Below are 23,625 nucleotides of genomic sequence, written 5' to 3' on the forward strand. Positions count from 1 at the left end.
GGGTGGTAGGGTTAGAACTAGGTATGGGTTAGTCCATCCTAATCCCACCCACTAGGCGGCGCCGGCAGTCTCATTCCAGTCAAGACGCCTCCGGTTTTTGAAGTTTATTACCTGTCTAACAAGTTTCCTTCCTGCCCTACTGTCCCTTTAAGAAGGTGATCCAGGTGAGGCCGGGGCCCCGCCCCCAGCGCCGACCCCGCCCCCCGCCCCCACTAGGCCTGTTTGGCTCGCTCAGTCCTCGCGACCTGGGCCAGCCGTGCGGGCCACTGTCCCGGGTCCCGGCCCCGCGCCATGGAGTGGCGCTGGCCCCTGGGGCTCGGGCTGCTGCTGCTGCTGCTGCTGCTGCTCTGCACCCCGCTGCCCCCGGGGGCGCGCGCCAAGGAAGGTACAGACCCCAGCTCCCGATCCCCCCTCCCCTGGCCGGGCTGGCACCCTCCTCCTGGAGCCGGCATTCCTGAGGAGGCCCCTCCGCGCGCCCCTCTCCAGCGCTCCCGTTTCATCCGTCGCCAGGGCATCGACTGGCCAGGCCAATCTTTGGTCTTTGACCCCAAACAGCTGCTTTCACGGGCCAGTCATCCCCGCCCCTGCTGGGCAGCAGTTTACGCCTGGGGGTGGGGTGCGAGCAGCAGCGTCCAGACCCCCACCTCAGCAATGCGGGGGGTCGGGGGGTTGTGCCCAGATAGTCCCAGCCTCAGGTGCCCAACCCAGAGATCGGAACACTCTGAAGTCCGAGGTGGGAAGGCGCCTTATTGTCAACCTAAGCCGGGTGACAGAGAGACCTGCCTCTGGGGGAAGGGTTGGAATTCGGGGTGTAGGAGGCCAAGTCTCCCAGCCCTGCTACCCCAACTTCCTAGACTCAGAGCTGTGCCTTGTACCCCACTCCACAACCCCAGTCACAAGCAGAGCAGACCCTTTGCCAGTGGTGGGAGCCTCCTACCCAGGAACCACCGCTGAGGACCCCCAGGGGCTGAGCAACTGTCTCACCCATGCACCCTTCCATCTGCAGCTGATGGCTCCCCCGCTGAGTGAGAGGGTGCAAGTCTTCCGTAGCAGTTCTTCCTAATGCTTCCTGCCTTGGGTCAAAGATCCAGCCCTCCAACCCTTGTCCCGCTTTGCCTTCCTCCGGTCACACTCTCGAGGACAACGGGCTATTCTCCCTGGAGCGCTTCACTCCCCTAAGCCTCAGGAAGTCCAAACTGTTAGAAACAGGGTGTGGGAGCCTGGGGGGCTGGGGGCCCAGAATGAGGAATGTGTGCTGCACCTCTGGGGCCTCCTCCCCCGAGGTGACAGGCCTCTTTCCTCCCCACCTTCAGTCACTCTGATGGACACAAGCACCGCACAGGGCGAGTTGGGCTGGCTGCTGGATCCGGAGGATGGGGTAAGTGTCAGGGGAGGGAAGGCCTTAGGATGGCTCAAGGCTGAGGGCCAGTGGGAAATGGGGTGGAGAGGTGGGTGGAGGAACAGAGAAAAGAGCAGGAAAAACTGGAAGTGTCTCCTCTGGGAGGGGGAGGGGAGATGACTCAGAGAGCCTTTTGAATGGGACATGATGGGGGGGGGGGGTCAGGCTTCACCCCATGGAGAATGCTTCAATGCCTGGCTCCTCCCCTTTCTGCCCCAGTGAGGCGGGGCAGGAGGGGACTGAATACCTCTGAGGACCATCTGGGGAGAGACTGGACCATCTTGGGGATGGCTGAAGTTTAAGACAAAACAGAGAAGTATCCTCAATCTGAGGTCCATTCATCCCCATGGAATTGCACAAATAGGTTACAAGTGGTAAAATTGTGTGTGTGGACGTTTTTTTTTTTCTGGAGAGGAGAACCAGAGTTTTCATTAAATTCTTCAATGGGTCTGTGACTCCCCAAAATTAGAAGCTGCCTCAGTAAAAGTCCCGGAGCCCGTGGTACTTCCTCCATCCTCCCCAGTGCAGGCACACCATGCATTCCAGCTGTTTAAGTCTGCTCCAAGTCCCTTGGGTGTTCCTAAAACCCAGTGAGCAGAGGTAGGATCTTGTGAGTCCCACAGAACACGTTGGCCTCTCTGCAAACCTGTCCAGGAACCATGGGAAGCCAGCCCAGTTGCCTCAGCCTCCAGGACTCTCACCTTAGGTCTCTCTTCCCTCTGGTCCTAAACCCTGTTCTCTGGGTACCCCCTTTTCCCTTTTCTAGTCCAGCAGGAATCGGCCTCTATTTCTGGGGTTGGTGTGACTTGCATTCTTTCCCTCTGGGTCCTAGGGTCCTGGCTCAATCTCAGCTCTCCCACAGAGTAGCCTGTAATTAGAATTAATAGTCTAAACCATAATGTATCCTACAGGAGGGGCTGCTTGGAAAATCCTGGATAAGGCCAACCCTAATAGGCGCCTCATCTCATAAACCAGCTAATCACTCCACAATGAGGGCTACAGGTCCACCTGCTGGCTCCCACGGGCCTTCGCTGTGCCCCTGCCACCTCCACCCAAATAACTCTTCCCTAATTGGGCCAGAGTGGAAGCCAGGTGCCTTTCGAAGCTCAGGCTAAACAACACTAGGAGGACCAGAAGACAGCAGCAGTTACACACTCCCACTGTCTTGCTTGTCCTCTCTCCTCCTCATCATGTTTTCAAAACACACACTCAGGTCCAGGCTCCCCAGAATGTACACACGTAGCAGCCAGCAGCGCCTGAGTGATAAGGGAAAGGATCCTTGTGGCTGATCCTGGGCAGCTGTTTCTCCGTCTTGCTCAGCTCACCGCTGGAACTAGGAGAGGCGAGTTACAGCTGGGAACATCTGCTTCTCCTGGCTCCAGCTGCAGGCGAGCTAATGAGCTGCACATTAACCACCCACCACCCTCCCACCTGCCCTCCACCGCATGCATGCCTTACGCTTGGCTTCCTCATCACAGCTGCCTCTTACAAACAGGCGCTGGGTGCCTTCTATCCTCCCAGCTTCAGTGCTTCCACACCCCTTGCCCAGTCTGTGAATTACCTAGCATAATGCAAAACTCTGCTCCTGCCCCACGCCATCCCAAATTCCTTTTCCCAGAGCTGAGAGTAGCCATGAATGCCCTTGCTTTATACTGGAGTGAAAGCCCTTGGGAAAGTGAACTTTCTCAGGTAAGGGCCTCGTCGTCTCTTCTTTATAAAATAAGGGGGTTTCAACCAAAATATAGAATTTTGGAGTTTCTTATGTTCATACAGCAGGGGAAATACTTACAAATAGCTAATATTTATTTTAAAGAAAGAATAATAAAATGGGAGACTTGCCCATACACCAGAACATACTATACAGCAACTATAATGAAAGCATGTGTCATTGCACAAGAATACTCAGGTCAATGGAACAGAATAGAAAGTTCAAAAAACAAGTCCACATATATGAGATTTTAGTATGTGATAACACTGGAATTGTAAATCAATGTGGAAAGTATAAAATTGGATGCCTATAATTAAATAAAAAAGGCAAAATTACATCTCCACACTATACAAAAAAAAAAAAAAATAGATTCTAGGGAGATTAAAATCTAGACCTAAAAACCAACCCTACAAAAATATTAGGAGAAAATATAGAATATCTTTATAAGTTTGGGATGGGAGAGCTTCCCAAACAAAACACACAACTCCAAAATTATAAAGGGAAAGATTATAGATGTTATTATAGGAAAATGTTAAATAATGTCAACATCAGAGATATTCGCAAAATAAAGTGGTGTGACAGGGAGAAAATATTTGAAACATTCATTTGAAGCAAATGATTAATGTCTATAATATTTTTTTAATTCATCCAAATGAACAATCAAAAGATAACAATAGATCACCCCAGTGAATTCCATTATAAATAAATAAATAAATAAAACAGTAGAATATCAGACAACAGGTAATTGCTTAAAAATACAAATAGCCAGTGAATAAAAGAAACATACAACCTCCTCTCAAAGAAATGTAAATTAAAATGGCAAGAAGCTATGTCCTGTCCATAAGACTGGCCAAAAGTAAGAAAATTATTAATATCTAGTGTTGATGAGCTTTGGAGAAAATGAGCTCTCAGGCATTGTCGGTGGAAGTATAAACTGATAAAGCCTTTTTGGAGGACAATTTGGCACTATCTTATGAAATGTGTAATACGTTTACTCTTTGATACAGCAGTTCTATAGAGTTTTGATAGAAATCCGTACATGGTTACTAAAAAAACAAAACAAAACCCTAGAAGCTACTTAAATGTGCAACCATAGGCGAATGATTAAATAAATTCTGGTACATCTATACAATGGACAAGTATTTTATGGATTACTGAAAAGAATTAGATAGATCTATATATACTCATGTGGACATCTTTCAAAAAACAAAAGGTAGCTTACAGAATAACACATGTATGTTTAAAAAAACACATTTATGTTGAACACATACACACATAGTAAAACATTTAGACGCAAGCATTCAAACCCGCCGGCCAAGAGTTGGACATGCTTGCGAGGTACTGAAAATTGTAAGTTTTACTCCAAATTGTTAAGAGTGGCTTCCTCTGGCAGTGGAGTGGATGGATGGGAGAACTTTCACTTTTTAATATATGCAAATTTTTGTCCTTTGACTTTTTATAATAATCACATAAAAACATAATAATTAATAGCATAAACTCAGGAGCCTAGAGGGCCTGGGTCCACATCCCAGCTCTGCCTCATAATAGCTGAGTGCCTTGGGCAAGTCATATAACTTGGCTGTGACTCAGTTTCCTCATTGGAAGTGCTTACAACTGTGACTAGCCCATGGGAAGCATGATATTAGAACTAGCCATTATTAACAAAGTTTAAAAATTATTTTAATGTAAAAGAAATTAAGGGGGGAGGATGTCTTGGAGTTGCTGATTTCACTGGTGACCATTCCTGGAACACATGTTAGAGAGGGTGAAATTCCCTTATTATTGTTTTTTAAAATATGTTTTTGATTTTTTTTTTCTTCAGAGAGAGAGGAAGAGGGAGAGAGACATCGATGTGAGAGAGAAACAGATCAGCTGCCTCCTGCACATCCCCCAGCAGGGATCGAGCTGCAACATGGGCATGTGCCCTGACTGGGAATCGAACCGGTGACTCTTCAGTAAATTGGAGGATGCTCAACCAACTGAGCCACACCAGCGAGGACAGAGAGTCCCTTATACAGAAGAGTTCTTTGCTGCCTCTTGCTCACCAAGTAGGCAGAAAGGCTTTGTGAATAAGCTTTTGCTATAAAAGTCTGTCCTTGTGGTACTTTACAGCTCTACTGATGATATAGGTCAACATTGGTGCTCAGACACTTGCACCTGGGTTGGGCTAACAGAAGGGACAATGGCTGGCTAGGGAGGTGGGGGGGGGGTATAGTATTGCCTGTCCTATATCCAAATAAATCCCTGACCCTAACACTTAACCTACTATCCTGGGGATGAGGGGTGAGGAGCAGGCAGGACAAATAGTGTGAACCTGGGGGACTTTGACACCGACCTTCCCACCGTCAGATCTAGAAAATAGGGGTTTGGGGAGTAGATGATAGATGGTAACTGGGAATGTGACTTTGACTTTCCTCTGGCAGTGGAGCGGGATGCAGCAGATGCTGAATGGGACACCCCTCTACATGTACCAAGACTGCGCAGTACAAGGAGGAGGAGACACTGACCACTGGCTTCGTTCCAATTGGATCTACCGGGGGGAGGAGGCTTCTCAAGTGTACGTGGAGCTTCAGTTCACCGTGCGGGACTGTAAGAGTTTCCCTGGGGGAGCCGGGCCTCTGGGCTGCAAGGAGACCTTCAACCTTCTGTACATGGAGAGTGACCAGGACGTGGGCATTCAGCTCCGACGGCTCATGTTCCAGAAGGTACTTTTACTCCTCAGTGCCATTTCGGTCCTAACCCTGATCCCTGACTCACTCCTTTCCATGTGCCCACTCAGCTAAGAAAAAGAGAAGGTGCCAGAAACAGGAAGAGGGTCTAGGTGTCACATATTGAAAAGACAGTGGGACTAGAGTTCAGGGGAACTGGATTTGAGTGCCCTTTCTGCTGTGTCCCAGGTTTGGGTGCAGTACTTAACTTCTCTGAGCTTTGGTTTCCTTGTCTTAGCATAGTGATCATAGTGCCTCGTCGACTGCAGAGGCTTTGCAGGCATCCACTGAGATAACAGCATGGTGGAGGCAGGGGAGAGGTGTTTCAGCTTCTTCCATTAGTATCCACAACGTCCTTGCACGCCCCATCCCCAGGAGTATTGTTAGAGTTGTGTAGGAAGATAGTCCTCTGCAGGCTCTCTCTCATATCACCGCTTCCTTTCCTACTCAAAAAAATATGCTGAAGTGCTGGAGACTTAGGAGCATATGATTATAGGATGTGCTCACATTTGTTTCCCAAAGAGATGATGCTATAAAGTTTGTTATTAGTACTAAATTAATCATGACACACTTTATAACTGATCACCCCATTGCCACTGAGGCGGGACCACAACTTCAAATAGCAGAAGTTATATGAGCTGTAGCCCCACTGCCTAGGTTCCAAACCCAGCTGTGTGGTCTCAGACAAGGTCTTGAACCTCTCCTAGCCTTGGTCTCCTCAGCGGTTAGACGGGGATGGCTGTTCATCCCACCTCAGAGGATCGTTGCATGGACTCGGTAGCATACGCACACAAAATGCTTAGCTCAGTAACTCACACGTAACAAGACCCCGGTTTATGGTTGTGTAATTATAAAGTACTAAGCAAGCAATCGTTTCTGTTGTGTGCTTGCTCCCCTCTGCCCCCACCTTCTTCCCAGGTCACCACGGTGGCTGCAGACGAGAGCTTCACCATTCGAGACCTTGCGTCAGGCTTGGTGAAAATGAACACGGAGCGCTGCTCCCTGGGCCTCCTGACCCGCCGCGGCCTCTACCTCGCTTTCCACAACCCGGGGGCCTGTGTGGCCCTGGTGTCCGTAAGGGTGTTCTACCTGCGCTGCCCCGAGGCTGTGCATGGCTTAGCCCAGTTCCCCGACACTCTCCCTAGACCTAACGGGCTGGTAGAAGTGGCGGGGACCTGCTTGCCCCACGCCCAGGCCAGCCCCTCAGGAGCACCCCGCATGCACTGCAGCTCTGAAGGCGAGTGGTTGGTACCAGTGGGGAGGTGCCACTGTGAGCCTGGCTATGAGGAAGGCGGAGAGAGATGCCATGGTAAGGAGACTCAAGGAGGTGGTGACAGCCTGCAGGGACTTGGGGGAGGGAGACAGTGTCCAAGTTGCCAAGGGAGGGAGGGAAAGAGATTATTTAACTGGGTGAGTGTCTGAGGGCCCCAGAGAGACACATGCAGGGGTGTTTCCACTACAGGGATGAGGGGAGGATGCGATTCTACCTGTAAAAGCATGGGACAACCGCAGCTCTGTTCATTCTCTCTCCAGCCTGCCCAAGCGGCTCCTACCGGGCAAATGTGGACTCACCCCATTGTCTCAAGTGCCCGCAACACAGCATGGCCGAGTCTGAGGGGGCCACCTTCTGTACCTGTGAGAGTGGCCATTACCGAGCCCCCGGGGAGGGCCCGCAGGCGGCGTGCACACGTGAGTCCTGGCGCAGGGCCTGGCCATCTGCGAGGAGGTATGGGACCCTTGCTCAGCCCGGGTTAGGCTGGAATTGCCCAGAGCTGATCAGGTATTGGGCACTGAACCAGTCACTTCAAGACTCTCCCCTGCCCCTTCTCCCCCTGGGAGAAAGCAGAGACATAGTAAAATTTCCTCAGCAGTAGTAAAATTTCCGGTGGCCTTTGAGGGACTTCAAGAATCGGGGTGGTGGGGAGCCAGCAGCTTGGGCTCCTAACTGATGGCCCCTCTTCTCCCACAGGTCCCCCCTCAGTCCCTCAAAACCTGAGCTTCTCTGTTTCGGGGACTCAGCTCTCCCTGCATTGGGCAGCCCCAGCAGATATGGGGGGGCGCCAGGATGTGAGATACAGCGTGGGGTGTTCTCAGTGTCGGGGAGCAGCGCAAGGTGAAGCCCCCTGCCAGCCCTGTGCGGGAAATGTGCACTTCTCCCCCGGGGCCAGCGAGCTCACCATGCCTGCTGTGCGCGTCGAGGGCCTTGAACCCTACGCCAACTACACCTTTCACGTTGAAGCCCACAATGGAGTGTCAGGGTTGGGCAGTTCCAAGCCCGCCAGCGCCTGGCTCAGCGTCCACATGGGGCACACAGGTGAGGGGCCTGGGGAGGGGTTGGCCCCGGAGGGAACCGCAAGAGCACAGGGAGGGGCAGGAAGCCATCGAACAGCTCCTCAACTTATTTCCTCTTTCCTTCCAAATGCGCTGGCACCCTCTGGCCTTACAGAGTCACCATTAGGCCTGTCCCTGAGGCTGGTGAGGAAGGAGCCCAGGCAGCTGGAGCTAACCTGGGCGGGGTCCCGACCCCGAAGCCCTGGCGGGAACCTGACTTATGAACTACACGTGCTGAACCAGGTGAGGACACAGCTGAGAGTCTCCATGTCCATGCCCTGCACACCCCAACACTCTAGCCTGGGGTGCAGGATGGCTCTCTTGGGACAAAAGCCTACACCAGTGATGGCGAACCTATGACACGCGTGTCAGCACTGACACGCGTAGCCATTTCTGATGACATGCAGCCGCTGAGGCGGCCGCATGCCGAGGATGAAACATTTGCTGCTCCTGAGGATGAAACATTTGCAAAATAATGTTTTTTCCTCAAAGTGACACACTACCCGAGTTATGCTCAGTTTTTTGGCGAAGTTTGACACACCAAGCTCAAAAGGTTGCCCATCACTGGCCTACACAGAGCCCTACCATGACTATTTGCCAACCCTCCCCCTTCCCATGTGCTCCCAAGACCACCCCTTACCTCCACCAGGTCTGGCTCCACCCAGCCCACTCAACATGAGTCCCCCACCCACAGGATGAAGAATGGTACCAGATGGTACTAGAACCCAGGGTCCTGCTGACTGAACTGCAGCCAGACACCACGTACATCATCAGGGTCCGAATGTTGACCCCGCTGGGCCCCGGCCCATTCTCCCCTGACCATGAGTTTCGGACCAGCCCACCAGGTGGGTGGCTTATCTTTTGTTCTGCCCCAAACACACAGGCACCTGTCATCCCAGGGAGGCTTCTGAGACCCTGTTCCAGTCAGTGACCCTCTCTCTCTACACACGCACACATGCACACAAACACCACACTCATGCAGAAGCTGCTTCAGGGGAGACTCACACCAGCCCCTTCCCATGGTGATCTCACACACACCTTCCGATACTGGATACTTCTGACACCAGCACCCTCAGATCTCCTAAAGGCTCAGTGAGTGCCCAGCCGCAGGCAGCCCAAGCCACCCCTGTGGCAGCCCTTTCCACGTGTTTCTCTCTCTCTCTCTCTCTCTCTCACACACACACACACACACACACACAACATACACACCTGTCTCCCCGGGCTTGCCCTTCTGGTCTCCTTCGTCCCCGTGGGCTCTGACCCCCAGACTTCCTCACCTGTGTGCCACAGTTTCCAGGGGCCTGACTGGAGGCGAGATCGTGGCCATCATCTTCGGGATGCTGCTGGGCGTGGGGCTGCTGCTCGGGATCTTTGTCTTCCGTTCCAGGTGCTACTCCTGCCCCTCCCCAGCTACCATCCTGGGTCCCTTGTCTGGTCAGAAGGCCCTGAATGCAGCCCCAACCACCCTCCCACCCCCTAATACCAAAGCTCCACTGTGCCCCCACCTTCACCCTGCACCCTGGGGAAAACTCAGCCAAGGCCATTGGGCCCCTGATGTGGTACTGCGACCCTGAATAAATTGTCGCACCCCTATCCCCACCCACAGGAAACGTCGACAGCGACAGCAGCAGAGGCAGCTTGATCGTGTCACCAATGTGAACAGAGGTGAGCTAGGAGCAGCTGTGTATGTGTGTGTGTGTGTGTGTGTGTGTGTGTGTGTGTGTGCACTTGCATATATGTTGGGAGGTGCCCCTGGGATAGAATCAAGGAACTCAGTTCTGAGGGCACAAGTGAGCTCTATCATCTTTAGGCTTCTTGTGTTTTGCTACCTAATTAACTTTGGTTAATTAACTTTGTACTGATGGTGCCCCAGAGGCTCTGTGCAATTACCTGTTAGCTGTTGGTGCCACTGTACCAATACCCGGGCTCTAGGCAGCCTCCCCCACCCTGGTCTGGGCTGAGGCTGGGCGGAAAGGGGATTGCTTGGCAGGCTCCCTGAAGTCCTCCAAGGCATATGGGCTTCCTGCTGGTCACCTCATTAAGTGTCCCCAAATAGGGGAGTCAAGTAATGGGGCGGGAGTGAGGTCTGCCTGGGAATGTGAACTGAGGCGTGAGTGACAGGAGGAGCATGGCAAGCAGAGGCGAGGAGGAGGGAAGGCATGTGAAGCCTGGGTCAACGAGCCAGGGGAAGGCTGGGGCACTTGAGGCCGTGAACACTCTTGGGTCTGGGTTCTGGCCCGCTGCTCTGGGCCTCAGAGGGCGAGGACACAGGAGCTTTGCGCATAGACAGGAGGAAGAAAAGCTGGCTGTGGAGGCTTCATTGCTGAGGATAGAGACTTTCTCCCACTTCAACCAAAACAGGACTCCTCAGGGAACAAGAAGAAGGAGAAGTTCGAGGTCTGCTGCCAGCCCCTCCCCCCTTACTCCTGAGCCCTGCAGTTGGCGCTCCTGTGGCCGAGCCTTCCCTGATCTCCCTGCAGGGGACAAGCAGAGGCTGAAGCCTTACGTGGACCTCCTGGCGGAACCCGTGGTGGACGAGGACACTGCCCTGGGGGCCCTGGACTTCACCCAAGAGCTGGATCCAGCCTGGCTGATTGTGGACACTGTCATAGGGGAAGGTGAGCCCTGCTGTTTCCTCTGGGTGGCAGCACAGAGCTACTTCCTTCTGGCCTTCCCTGCGGAGCCCCGCTGGCCTCTGCTCTGGCCCCAGAGCTCCCAGATGAGTTCCTCTCTGCCTGACCCTGTCTCCTTGAACTGCTGTGGTCACGTTACAGCCCCCCTATTGAGTGTCCTGGAATAGCTCCCACCTCATACACAGCCTGCCTCTGTGGTTATGGAGCTTTTGATAAAGAGCATTAGACACATCATCCTTGTCAATGTGGGGGGGCGGGGGGAAGGTCACTGTATCCAGGATCAGGCTCTTCTCAGATGGTTCCCAAACGTGGGAGAGGTTCAGAGCCTCCCTCACTCCACATTCTACCCCACCAGGGCCCAGTGTCCTTGGGCTGCCCTGATCCCTTGGGTCACCAGGGGAAATGGAACTGAGCAGAGAACAAAGCTTGGCAGTGTCCTTGCTGATTGTGCGGCCACGCCAGCCAAGCTTGTCCAGAGGAACTCGTGGAAGAGAGTGGCAATGGTCAGCCTCTCTGGCCACTTGTGCTCTGCCCTTCATGAACACACCCCAGTACAACAGCACAGCGCCCATTGACCCAGCATTTACTGGGCACCTACCGTTCTCCAAGAACCGTGCTAACCCAGGAGACAGTGGGTTAGCTGAACAGGTTATAGAAATGTACTTCTGTCCTGGACTCCTGCCTCCTTCCCCAGGAAGTATAGTGTAGCCCTTGTCCCAGAAAGGGCACAGCAGGTTTCTGATCCAGAGAAGAGAAGAGAGCTGGGGGACTAGAGGATGTCATCCAGCCCCCTGATAGTGCCCTGGGCCACGATCCTGTTTCTTTTTCCACCCAGGAGAGTTTGGGGAAGTGTATCAAGGGACCCTGAGAATCCCCAGCCAGGACTGCAAGACTGTGGCCATTAAGACCTTGAAGGACACGTCTCCAGATGGCCAGTGGTGGAACTTCTTTCGAGAGGCAACAATCATGGGCCAGTTTAACCACCCGCACATTCTGCACCTCGAAGGCGTTGTGACAAAGAGTATGAGGATTGGTCTCCATGAGTGGGTGGGGCAGGGGGGTGGGATGGCGGGGGGAGAGGCTGAGACCATACGAAGTGGAGGGAAGCTGTTTTGCCAAGGGTAGGAAATCTGGTTCTGGTGGTTTTGGGTGGAGATGGGATGAAGGCTTCCATGGTGACCTGCTTTGTGTCTCAGGAAAACCCATCATGATCATCACGGAGTTTATGGAGAACGGAGCCCTGGATGCCTTCCTGAGGGTGAGGAGGGCAGAGGACCTGCTGGGAAGGGGGGTGCACCATGAAGTCCTGGGTATTGACTCCTGGTCTGGGAAGAGGCAACCCTGCCCATTCCCTAACCCTCCCCTTCACCCTGCTGCAGGAGCGGGAGGACCAGCTGGTCCCTGCGCAGTTGGTGGCCATGCTGCTGGGCATTGCATCTGGTATGACCTACCTCAGTGACCACAGTTATGTCCACCGGGACCTGGCAGCCAGGAACATCTTAGTGAGTCAGAACTTGTGCTGCAAGGTGTCTGACTTTGGCCTTACCCGTCTCCTGAACAACAAGGATGGTACCTACGAAACTCAGGTGAGAGCCCTTTATTCACCGTGTACACAATTGCACACGCTATTTCATGCCATGCATACAGGCACACCTCTACAACAAACACAGGGCGCATGCTCCTGTGGACACAATGACTTCATGGTGGCTATCCTCCATGCCCTGAAACACATCACCTTTCTGTCCTACATGCCCTATTAGGGAGGAAAGATCCCCATCCGTTGGACAGCACCTGAAGCCATTGCCGATCGGACCTTCTCCACGGCCAGTGACGTGTGGAGCTTTGGGATTGTGATGTGGGAGGTGCTGAGCTTTGGGGACAAGCCCTATGGGGAGATGAGCAATCAGGAGGTGAGCCCGGGTACTCCCCACAGTGGTCTGCTCTCCAAATCCTCCCATGGCTCTTCCTGCACATAGCCTTATTTCTTCTTCCTCACCCACAGTTTTTCTGCACTTCTGTTCCCTCTGGTCCCCTTTGCCTCACACCCTGTTCTTCTTACTAGTGCTCAGGGGTGAGGATGAGGGAGGTTAGAGGCTCCTTTGCAATGATCTTGCATGAACAGAGATTTCTTATGGGCTGCCAGGTTAGCTTCCTACCTCGGGCTTCCCTCGCCTCTCGCTTGCCGCAGGTAATGAAGAGCATCGAGGATGGGTACCGGCTGCCCCCTCCTGTGGATTGCCCTGCTGCTCTCTATGAACTAATGAAGAACTGCTGGGCCTACAACCGTGACCATCGGCCCCACTTCCACCAGCTAAAGACACAGTTGGAGCGATTGCTGAACACTCCTCACACCCTGCGGACCATGGCCAACTTTGATCCCAAGTAACTACGTTGGGGAGGACAATGGGATCCGGAGGGCAGATCTAGAATGAAACTGGGCATTCAGCCACACCCACCAAGTGCTGGGCCTGCAAACCTCGGGACAGAGTCCAGCATAGGAGGCATAACTGCAGTGTGCAACCTGGGGGAGTGGCCACCTTGATGAAGATTTGGCCCCACCCTAGACAGCTGTAGTTTGATAGAAGACAGGAAGCAAACAGTGAGATGGGAAGCAAATATAAGCAGGGCTTACACCTGACACCTGCTCCAGGGAGCTTGGTCACTTAGATTGGGGTGGGGAAGACAGAATCTGGTAAGTGATGGACAGTAGACTGAGTTTCCTGACTGCAAAGGGCAGCCTTGTGGGGTCTGGAAAGGCTCCCAGATCACGTGCCCAGCATGGGTGTGGGGAGCTGTGGGTGGGCTGATTGCAAATAATGCAGGGTGACAACAGCACCCAGTTCAGGAATAGTGTTCAGAGATGAAGCTGGAGAGGTAGGAGGGTCAATACAAGGAGGGTCAGTACAAGCTCTGCTGAGAAGTTTGGACTTTATCCTGAGCACAGAGAACTATTGACCAGTTTTTTAAAAAACTGCCCATGAGAGGAACATGGTCAGAATTGCATTTTACTAAAAACATTGGCAGGATGTAGAAAAGGAACTGGTGGGGCCAGGGGGAGACTGGCAAGGCTGGACTTCACATGCTTTATCGGGTAAACCAGCCCTGGCGTGCTGGCCTCTGTATCAAACCACCATATATAACCTTGTTTCTGGGAGAAAATGTGCTCCAAGTTCCAACTTCTGCAACTATCTTTTGGAGCACAACTCCCTCGTACACTGGAGACTGCATGTGCTAATCTTTCTGGAATGCTGGATATGTTTCCCCCAGTAGATTTACTTTGCTAATGGTTCTTGGCTCTGGCTGGCTTCGTACAGGAACACTCATTGTATTGTGGGTGTCAGAGTGCAAGAGTAACAGCCAAGGTTGGAGGTGGCAATCAGGGCTGCTCCCCGAACTCCAGGGGCCACCCTGGAGGCAGGACCACACCCAGGTCCAGGCCTCTGCTCTCCTGCCTCCGCTTCTTCTCAGCTGGGATAGTTGATCCGTTCCCAGAACTGGCCACCCCAGCGGAGATGGGCTGATGGTAACCTTGTGTCGGGGACTTTTCAGGGCTGCCACCTCCCCCAGCACTGTCAGCCTGCCCTCTGCTGTGAGTGCACCAGGAAACAGGCCAGGAAATGGGTTCACAGACAATGGCCTGGCTAATCCGCAAAGTCTAGATAATCTCTGTGCCCAGACACCAATTTGAATGCTGGCCCCAGATGCTCACAGGCTAGGCCCAGGTTTCAGGAGAGCAGAGGACAGCCCTTCCCGCTCCTCACATGACTGAGAGAGTCCCCGTCCCATCCCACAGGGTAACCCTTCGCCTGCCCAGCTTGAGCGGCTCAGACGGGATCCCCTATCGAAGCGTCCCTGAGTGGCTGGAGTCCATTCGCATGAAACGCTACATTCTGAACTTCCGCTCAGCTGGGCTGGACACCATGGAGTGTGTACTGGACCTGACGGCCGAGTGAGGACCCTGGGGACCCGGCAGGGGAGGGTTGCTGGGGTTTGAGCCTGCACATTCACGAACCCCTTTCCTTGACCACAGGGACCTGGTGCAGATGGGGATCACGCTGCCAGGACACCAGAAGCGCATTCTTTGCAGTATTCAGGGATTCAAGGACTGAGCCCTCCCCTCCCCCATCCTGTCCTCAGGAAGTAAGGATGGGGCCAGGGTCACTCAAGTCCTTTCCCTCAGCCTACCAGGCCTTGGTGCTGTTCTGGCCCACCCTTCCCTGGGAAACTTGCCTTTGGAGCCTGGGAGCCTCTTTGTTTTCAAAAGGGAGGTTGGGGTATAAGTAAAATCACCGTGCTGGGAGGAGGGTTTAATATATATATATAGTTATACACATATATATTTTTATAAGTAAACAGGAGCTGAGTTTTCACCTGGACCCCTGGTTTTTTTTATCCCTCCGTCTCCTCCATCTGTAGCACAAGAGTCAACTGCTAAGAATTCTGGAAAACAAGGTTTTTTATTTGTAGCTGTAGCCACAACCTGGCAGCATGGGGGCAGGTAGGAACGTCCAGGCCAGTGAGCCCAGCCCAGCCCAGCCCAGCCCAGCCCAGCCTCCCCGGGGCTCAGGGGACTCGGCCCTCAGCAACCAGAGTAGAGGCTTGGGGGAGAGGTGGGGGGGAGAGGGGGGGCGCACGCAGCTGAGGGCATTTGTGCAGCAGTGAAAGCAGCAGCGCTCAACCTGGCGACCCTCAGGTGGGGTACCTGAAGGGTGGTGAGAGGTCCCTGCAGGATGGGAGAGGGGACTAGAAACCCAGAACCGGGACTCTGCATCCTGGGTTCTGTTGGGACCCTGGATCAGGGAATTTGGGATACTGGGTGGTGTTTGGAATGGAGGGAGGGGCTAGACAAAAAATAACCTGGGGCGGGGCCAGTGGAGGAGCAGGGTGGTCTCAGTGTGGGTGGTCCACTGATGGAGAATGAACTCCCAGTGAAGAAGGGGCCGGTCCTCACTCAGGTCTGGGTTCTGGCAGTGTGGCACTTCCGGCAGAGCACGTGGCCATCCAGGGGGAAGCAGCCATTGTCGTCCGCCTCAATGGACAGAGCCTTCCCACAGTCCTAGGAGAAAGTGGAAGAACTCCCTGATGGGAAGGGCCCCTGTGCACACACCCCCACTTTTACATTAGCAAGGCCAAGTGCTTAATAGCTCAGAGTTGATATCCTCATGGTGCCCCACAACCCTACTCATCCCCCACTTTCACTTTTGTCCCCTAGGCATCCAGTACAAGGATGGGCAGTGGATAGAGCTGCACCCATCCCAATAAAGAATATGGGGCCATTCCCACATGTCTCAACTCCATTCTCACTCTCCTTTCTTCTGAGTCTCAGTGAGATACCATCCTGGTCACCACAAAGCATAGCACCCTTCCCTACCACTGCTCAGTCTCCTATCTTGGTTTATCTGCAACTAAGTGACCCCACAGAAACCCCACTACCCGCGTCATGCAGTGACCAAAGCATCCGGGCTGGGTGGGCCTGGACACTGCCACTGACCACCCTCAAAACTACAGGCTGGCATTGCTCACCACCTGGCCAGTGAATAATGTCCCCACACCTCCCAGCCCTCAGGCCCCAGGGACACTGACCTCACACTTGTAGCACTTCATGTGGAAGTTCTTGTCCAGAGCAACCACTCGCACCGTCTCCTCCCGGCCAGGCTCAGGCATGATGGGCTCTGCACAGACAGAGCACCGGGGTGCGTACTGCCTGGAGGGCAGCAAGGCGGTACAAGTCGGGATGTGGGGAGAGGCACCGTGCTTTCACCAGAGCACAGGGAGAGCAGACGGTGGTGGCATGGCAACAGGCAGACTTCTCTGCCCATCTTTCCCACATCTCAAGGTAGAGGAAGCCCAACAGAAAGGCCTAAGACCAGCCACCTGGCTCTCCCAAAACCCTACCCACCCCAAACCCACTACCACCAGGTCCTCACCCATCACATCCATCCTGCAGAAAGCACACCCAGAGGAGCCCTGATGGTCCCATCCCTGGACCCCTGACCCTAGTCCACCCCCCACCACGCAGGTGTCTCTGCCCGACTGCTGGGAGGTACAGAGGGACAGGCAGCCCTGGCCACCAAGGAATCCTAAAAACGCACCCCTCAGAGGTGGGAGCCAGATTCTGTGGGGTCCCTGTCCCACCCTCTAGATACCTTACAGGATTTTGCTGCTGGCCTGAGAAAGTAGCCACCTTATAAATACTTTCTAGGGGGAACCAGAGTTCCTAACAACTGACCTCCAAAGGCACATCGACAACCTGGCCTGTGTGAAATGAAGTCACTCCAGCACATGTCGCCAAACCCCAGACCACAACCAGAAGCTTCAGTGAGCCAAGGGCCAGGGGACTGGCCAGGAGCAAGACTTGCTACCCAGATCTAAGGCTCCTGGACAACTTAGTCCACATGAACTCGTCCCTGCCATCTAATAGGACGTGCGGCCAGAAAACCAGACTAGGGGTTTGGCGCTGTCCTGGGATCAGAGGGGCAGCCTGGCTCCCAGACAAACCATGGTTGGCCCCAGAGAAGAGCCCAGAAGTAGTGGTGGGTCCTCACTTGTGGTAGTCAGGGACGCAGTGGGGCCGGTTGGCCTGGTCCACAATGAAGGAGGTGCCCTCCAGGGGGCAGGCGCAGACCACGCAGGTGAAGCACTGAGGGTGGTAGGCTTTGCCCGTGGCCCTCAGCATGCGGTCAGTGATGGGCTGCCCACAGGTGTTGCACTTCTCCAGGGTGTCCTGAGGAGGGAGCAGTAGGAGATTGGCAGGGAACTGTACCCAACAGTCAGCTGCCAAGGCAGGTCTCCACATGTCCGCACCCCAACCCCTGGCTGAGCCCCACAGTGGCCCTCAGCCCCAAACCTGACTCACAGTGTAGCAGCCCTCACAATATGGTGCCCCCTCCACGCTGTAGAACTGCTGTCCTTGCAGCTGCTGCTCACACTGGTGGCAGGTAAAGCAGGTGATGTGGAACAGCTGTCCCAGAGCGCGAACTGCGGGCTGCGCACGCGCCAGGGGCTGGTGACACCGGCCACAGGATTCTGCGTAGGCCAAAGAAGATAAATAAATAGGAGTCAGCTGATCCCTCGAAGAGGGAGTGGAGCCACAGGACTGGCCAACACGGTAATGAAGGGGGGGACAGACAACCCAGCAAGGGGGCGGTGGGCTCACCACTGACGGCCATGTTCTGCCTCTGAGGATGCTCCATGTCCTGCATGAGCTGCTGGGTCAGCTGCTCCAGCTCTTCCACCTCCTTCAGAGTCAGAGGTCCTGGGGCCCCAGGGGAGCGCACCTGAAACCCCAACACTCTCTTTATACCCTCTATAGGGTCACCCCCTCCAAGAACATTCCCCAACCAGCTTACCCACTTTCTTCCAGGAAGGACTAACTCTCCTCCCATTTCCCAGATGCTCAGATTTGACCCTGAAAGTTCCTCTCTACCCCTCCCAGACCCCAGCACCACACGAATAAGGGGGAGGGGATGACCTTCCACCCACTTTGCTCAAACACCCCTGGGCAGCCACAGACAGGCCAGAATGACTGAGCGGACGGAGGCCACGCACACAGCAGCTCAGGTCACTGAAGCACCGAACACACCAGGCCACGCATCAACTCCACAGAGCATGCTCGGACATGGCCCCCCACAGAAGAGGTCGGCGCGATGGGCTGCGCACCCAGGTGCGCACACACCTACCCGTCCCGCCTGCTGCTGAGCTGCTCTGTCAGCGTGAGGATACAACACAGGCAGGAATCACAAGTTAAACCCCCAGGGCTGTCTGCGGCAGCCCAGCCCCCAGCCCTCCACACAGAGGTCCAGGGTCCCTCCTGACCTCACTTCCTCCCCTGGAGGCCTCAGAGAAGGGCCTATCTTAGGCCAGCCCACAACTGGGGATCCCACTATTTAGGGGATCCTGAGAGAGCTTGGGGGTGGGGGTGGGATGAGGTTAGGGGGCACTGCAGGACCCTGACAAGTACCAGGAGGAAGCACCACAGGCACTGTCTGACACCACCAGCGTTACCATGAGACGCTCCGATAGGAACGCTGGTTGGTCTTGCGTTACTGGAAAAGTCCACGTGTGGTCACTAAAGGTTCTGCCTGCCCATGCCTTCATTCCCATAACATCTGGAGCCTCAGTCTCCCAGCTACCTACCTTCTCCCACAGCCACCTTCACCCCTCTCCCCCTCCGCCTCAGCCTGGGCCCCACCCTCACCCCCTCTGCATCCAGAGCTGTGCCTGCCTGGAGATGCAGACACACAGAAGGCCCATGATCATCTTAGTTTTACAAGGCTTTCCCAGCCACTCTAGCCACCCTGGGCCACCATCCCTTATCTGGCCCAATCTCAGCCCAGGCCACACCACCCGCTTCCTGTTTCTGCCTTCAGGCTACAGAAGTAGGCATAGAGGCTGCAGAGTGAGTTCACAAAACACAAAACACAGCAGGGCCCTCGGTGACCTCAGCCCGTCATCAGCTCGCAGCTAGCTGCTCGGCTGTCTGGCTCTCGGCTCCTGCGGGTTCCCAGTGGCCTTCCTTCCCCACAGCAATTGTTTCAAACATTTCCATCCCCTCAAGCCCCTCGCTCTCACCAATTACCTCACCTCCTACATGACTGAGAAGATGGAAGCTGGCCAGCTCCAGCTCCCTCAGTGTTCCTCCTCTCCACAGAAACACTGCGATGATTCTGTCCTTGCTCTGTGGGAACGCCTCGGCAGGGGGGCCGTCACCTCTTCTCCTCCAGACTCCATGGAGCAGCAGCCCCTACTCTCAGGCAGGCACCTGTAACCCCCCTGCACCAGCTTCTTCCTCTTGGTTCACACACATACCTGAGCCCCTGGCCCCTAACTTGAAAAACCACACACACACACAGGCCCTGCCCTAGTCCATCTCTGCCAACCCTCCAGAGCAGGCCACTCTGGAAACTCCGTTTCCTCACCACCCATGCAGTCCACAACTCCCTTCACTGTCCCCATCAAAGGGCACAAATGGACTATCCCACAGCCTTAGGTGACTTCCAAATAGTCAAATCTGTGACCTTCCTGTAGTCCTCATCCTCCTCAAACCCCTACCGAAGGGCTCCTCAGCCATCACATCTGTCCCCCAAGATTCCATCCTGACATGACGCTCCTCCTCCTTCTGCCATTGTTCCCCCTCCCACCTGACCAGCGGGAGCATCACCCAGGTTCCTCCCAGGCCCACAGCTCCTGCTGTGCAAGCACCCTGGGCTGCTTCAGTACCACTGATGACAACCTTGAATCCTGGGCCTCTCCTAAACCCTGGCCCTCCATTTCTAACTGAGTGACAGTTCCAGCTGAACGAAAGTCCTCCTGGAACCTGTTGCTCAATACGCCGACAGCTGGACCCCTCCTCTTCCCGTCCAAAGCATTTCCCCTTCTGGACTTCTCTATTTTGTCAGCATTTCTGTCACTCATTCCCCCCACACACCCAGGCATTTTTTACCCCTCCTCTTCCTCTCCCAACTGCTTATCAGTTACCAGGTCCTAGAGGCATTTGCTTTGACAGCTCTTATCCCCTCATCTGTCACTAATCTCCAACCTCTAGGACACACGTCTGCTGCAAACACTATCCCCAAAGCTTCCAAAAGCATGGCTGCCACAGGTCCTCCCACCCACTCACACACCTACTTGGAAGCGATGAAGGATGTGCCAGAACTGACTGGCTCCCTCGAGCTCCCACCTACCTCTCGGTGGCTCTATAACTTCCCAGAGGAACCTTCTACTTTCTAGTCTCCCAACACTGGTGTATTTGTGCCCCTGGGCTTTGCTCATGCTATTCCAGTCCCAGAGCCCTTCACTCTCCTCTCTGGATTCTTAAGTCCGGCCATCCCTCAGAGCACACCAGCACCAGGACGCCTTTCCCAACTGGCCAGCCCCATGCTGACTCCCTGTTTGGAGCTTCCGTAAAACAGAAGTCTGCACAGCTCACAGATACTTGGCGTCTCCTCCTGCCCCATTCATGCCTGCGCATACAGAGACAGACGCTCCTGCTGTCCGTTTACTCTGTCGCTGGTTGGACTAGATGACCATCGGGGTCCCTTCAACTCAGAAGCTCTCGGCTCCTGAACTAAAAGGTGGGAGTGAGAGTTTTTCAATTTGGGGCACTCATGTGCTAGGTAAAGACCCTCAGCACTCTCTACACGTTAGCTCCCTTGAGCTTCACAATCATTGTATGAGGTGGATCATGTTATTTCAAGGGCGGAAACAGGCTCCAAGTTCACCTCACTTGCCTAGGATCCTGTGAGATGGGAGCTGGGAATTCTATCCCAGGTCCAGCTGACTCCCTCAGGCTTAACCTCGTTGAGAGATCTCTTCCATCCTGAGCACAGAGCACAGTGCCTGGCACTCAGCAGATGCTGGCTCAGCCAGTGCAGCCACTCTTATCACCCTCAGGCAGTGAGAGTGCTCAGAGAAAGAGAGATTAACTCAAGAATCCAAGAAGGGGGAAGGACCAGGGTTGGACTGGTGATGAGGTCATCCTCCCCTCTAACATACTGGGGAAGGGGGGAAGGGATGGTCCACCAAACCCTCCGCCTAATTCAGAGCCTGTGCTGCTCCCACTCCCAAGCAGGCCACACCAAGCCCCAGACCCTGCCAGCCCCGGCTCCAGATGAGCTGTCTTTACCATGTCCCACCAGTCCAACCCTAGAGGCTGGAAACTCCTATCCCACCATCCCCACCCACTCATCTTTGCCCTCATTCTCTGGCTCCTGACTTATCCCCTGTCCCCAGCACCCAGGTCTCACTCAGCCTGGTCCTCCCACCCCGCCTCACCTGGTTTTGGTTTTGAGCCGGTGTGGGCACTGGGTGCTGCTTCTCCTGCACTCGGGGCTTCTCCCGCTGCTGAGCATAGGTGAAGCTGGGGGGCTGAGGGGAGCCTGTGCCAGTGGAAGAGGGAGCTTGAGGGGGCCCCAACTTTGGATTCGGCTGTGGCCCGGGTCCACCTGGGGCTCTAGGGCTGAACTTGGAAGCCACAGGAGTAAACTTGGGAGTCACTGGAGAAAACTTAGGGGCTGGAGGTGGGGCTGGGGGACCTCGAGGCTGACTGTTAGCCAAAGGCACAGTCTGGGGCTGGGGCTGGGACTGGACATGGAGCTGGACCTGAGGCTTGGCCTGGGGCTGGGGTTGAGGCTGCACATGGAACTGTGCCTGGCTCAGAGGCTGAGCCTGAGCCTGGGACACAGGCTGGGAGCTAGAAGGGGCCTTCCAAGGAGGCAGGGGTGCTGTGCCCGCAGCTGCAGGCTTAGTACTGGTCTTGGAAATGAATGGAGTGGAGACAGGTGGGGGTACATATCCAGATGATACCTGCAAGGGGAGGGCCGGGGGAGAGAAGTGTGGTTGAAGGAGGGTGCAGCCCTCCCCAGTTCTGTCCCCACTCCTTTCCTCCTCTCCAGTTCCTTACCCGGGCTTTGAAGGGATCATTCCTGGTCATGTCATCCAGCAGTGAGGACAAAGAGTCTATCTCCAGATCAATACTGCTCACCTTCTCCCTGGGCTAGAAGGTCAAGGGTCAGAACACCCATCCCAGTCCTCCATTCCCCCATCCGGGCAGAGGTGCGGGGGAGGTCAGAAAGGACCCCCCTCTCCTTCCCTGCAGCGTGTCCCGGCTTAGCTGCCCCTCCCAGGCCCCGTACCTGTGGTGGGAGCGGGATGGGAGCTTCAGGGCCCCCCTCCTCCGCCAGTGGAGGCGGTGGGGAGGGGAAGATCTCCTCCTCCAGAGGTGCAGGGGGAAAAGACTCCTCAATCGGGGGAGGGGGAGGCGGGAAGGCACCTCCCAGGGTGTCCTCCGTGTCCTCACCATCCCCAAGGAGGGGAGGAGGTGGTAAGGGAAGGTCTGGGGTAGGAAGGAGAAAGAGAGCAGTCAGCAGGCGCCCCTCTACCCCATTCTCTAAGTTCCCCTCCTTCCACAGCCCTAACCCCTCACCCAAGAACTCTCGAGGGTCCCGGGGCGTGCGGGAAGGAAACGGGGGAGCATGGGGGCTCCGCGCAGGAGTGGTGCAGCTCCCGTTACACTTCGGAAAACGGACCCGGAGGCAAGATTCGTGCCCCACATTCCCACCTCCCACCCCCAGGCGGGGACTTGGACCTGTCCCAGGAGCCCTGGCTCCCAGCCATGAGCTCCGCGATGAGGTAAGAACATCTGCTCGGGACAGGGTGGCTGCGCCCAGCCCCCTCCGCGGCAACCTTTCCAAACACCCCCAACCCCTACGCCACTGCCCCCAGCGCGGCGCCCGCCCTGGTCCAGCCCCCAGCCCGGCCGCATACCTTCCGGGGGCGGCGGCGGGATCTCGCCCACCCGGCCCATCTGTGCGCGCTGGGCCCCGGCGGCCGGCAGAGGCTCGCTGTCCCCGGGCCGGAAAGGATTCACTTTGGGCTTTGGAGCCACCACCGGGGCGAACTTCTTCTGCGGGGCGTAAAAAGCCGGCGCCGAGACCGAGACCGAGATCGCGGGAGACGGGCGGGGGGCCGCCATGGCCAGGCCGGGCTGCGGGGCGTGGGGGGCCGGGTTATGCGGCGCCAAGCCTGGCGGAGGACGCCCCGGGCGGGCAGGCTCCCCGCGGCGTCCCCGCGTGCCCTCCCCGCGAGCGGCTCCCGGCTCCTCACCGCGGGCCGGAGCGTGCGCGCCGCGTCTCAGTGGCCGCCTGGGCGCCGGGTCCGCGGACTCTGCGCCCCGGTCCCGAGCCGCCTCTATCCTGGCGGGGGAGGGACGCGGAGCAGGGGGAGGAGAGAGGGGCGGGGAGAGCGCGGCGCCCAGACCATACAAGGAGCGGCCCCGAGAGGGGGGCGGGGAGAGCGGGAGGGCCGACGCGGCAGGAAACTCCCCCAGGAAGGGGCCCAGGTCTTGCC

At 55.5% G+C, this 23,625-nt stretch overlaps 2 protein-coding genes across 2 annotated transcripts; one reads left to right on the forward strand and one right to left on the reverse strand.

The window, feature by feature from the left end:
* Positions 1-245: 245 nt before the first annotated feature.
* On the forward strand, positions 246-16,071 carry EPHA1 (EPH receptor A1). Its single transcript, XM_054725961.1, has 20 exons — positions 246-385; positions 1,314-1,378; positions 5,531-5,812; positions 6,734-7,124; positions 7,349-7,504; positions 7,785-8,129; positions 8,262-8,389; positions 8,841-8,991; positions 9,437-9,533; positions 9,753-9,811; positions 10,627-10,764; positions 11,615-11,800; positions 11,976-12,037; positions 12,159-12,365; positions 12,540-12,689; positions 12,968-13,161; positions 14,573-14,728; positions 14,810-14,919; positions 15,196-15,277; positions 15,992-16,071. The coding sequence occupies exons 1-18, from the start codon at positions 292-294 to the stop codon at positions 14,886-14,888; spliced, it is 2,940 nt and encodes a 979-aa protein (XP_054581936.1). The 5' UTR covers positions 246-291; the 3' UTR covers positions 14,889-14,919; positions 15,196-15,277; positions 15,992-16,071.
* On the reverse strand, positions 15,218-23,464 carry ZYX (zyxin). Its single transcript, XM_008153949.3, has 10 exons — positions 23,383-23,464; positions 23,044-23,263; positions 22,413-22,612; positions 22,181-22,273; positions 21,553-22,083; positions 17,936-18,056; positions 17,636-17,805; positions 17,325-17,503; positions 16,363-16,483; positions 15,218-15,835 (listed from the first exon to the last, which is right to left on the reverse strand). Exons 2-10 carry the CDS (start codon positions 23,249-23,251, stop codon positions 15,731-15,733), a joined length of 1,728 nt encoding a protein of 575 aa, XP_008152171.2. The 5' UTR covers positions 23,252-23,263; positions 23,383-23,464; the 3' UTR covers positions 15,218-15,730.
* Positions 23,465-23,625: the final 161 nt, after the last annotated feature.

This window comes from Eptesicus fuscus, chromosome 14 (assembly GCF_027574615.1).
Source record: "Eptesicus fuscus isolate TK198812 chromosome 14, DD_ASM_mEF_20220401, whole genome shotgun sequence".
In the NCBI taxonomy this organism is placed as follows: Eukaryota; Metazoa; Chordata; class Mammalia; order Chiroptera; family Vespertilionidae; genus Eptesicus; species Eptesicus fuscus.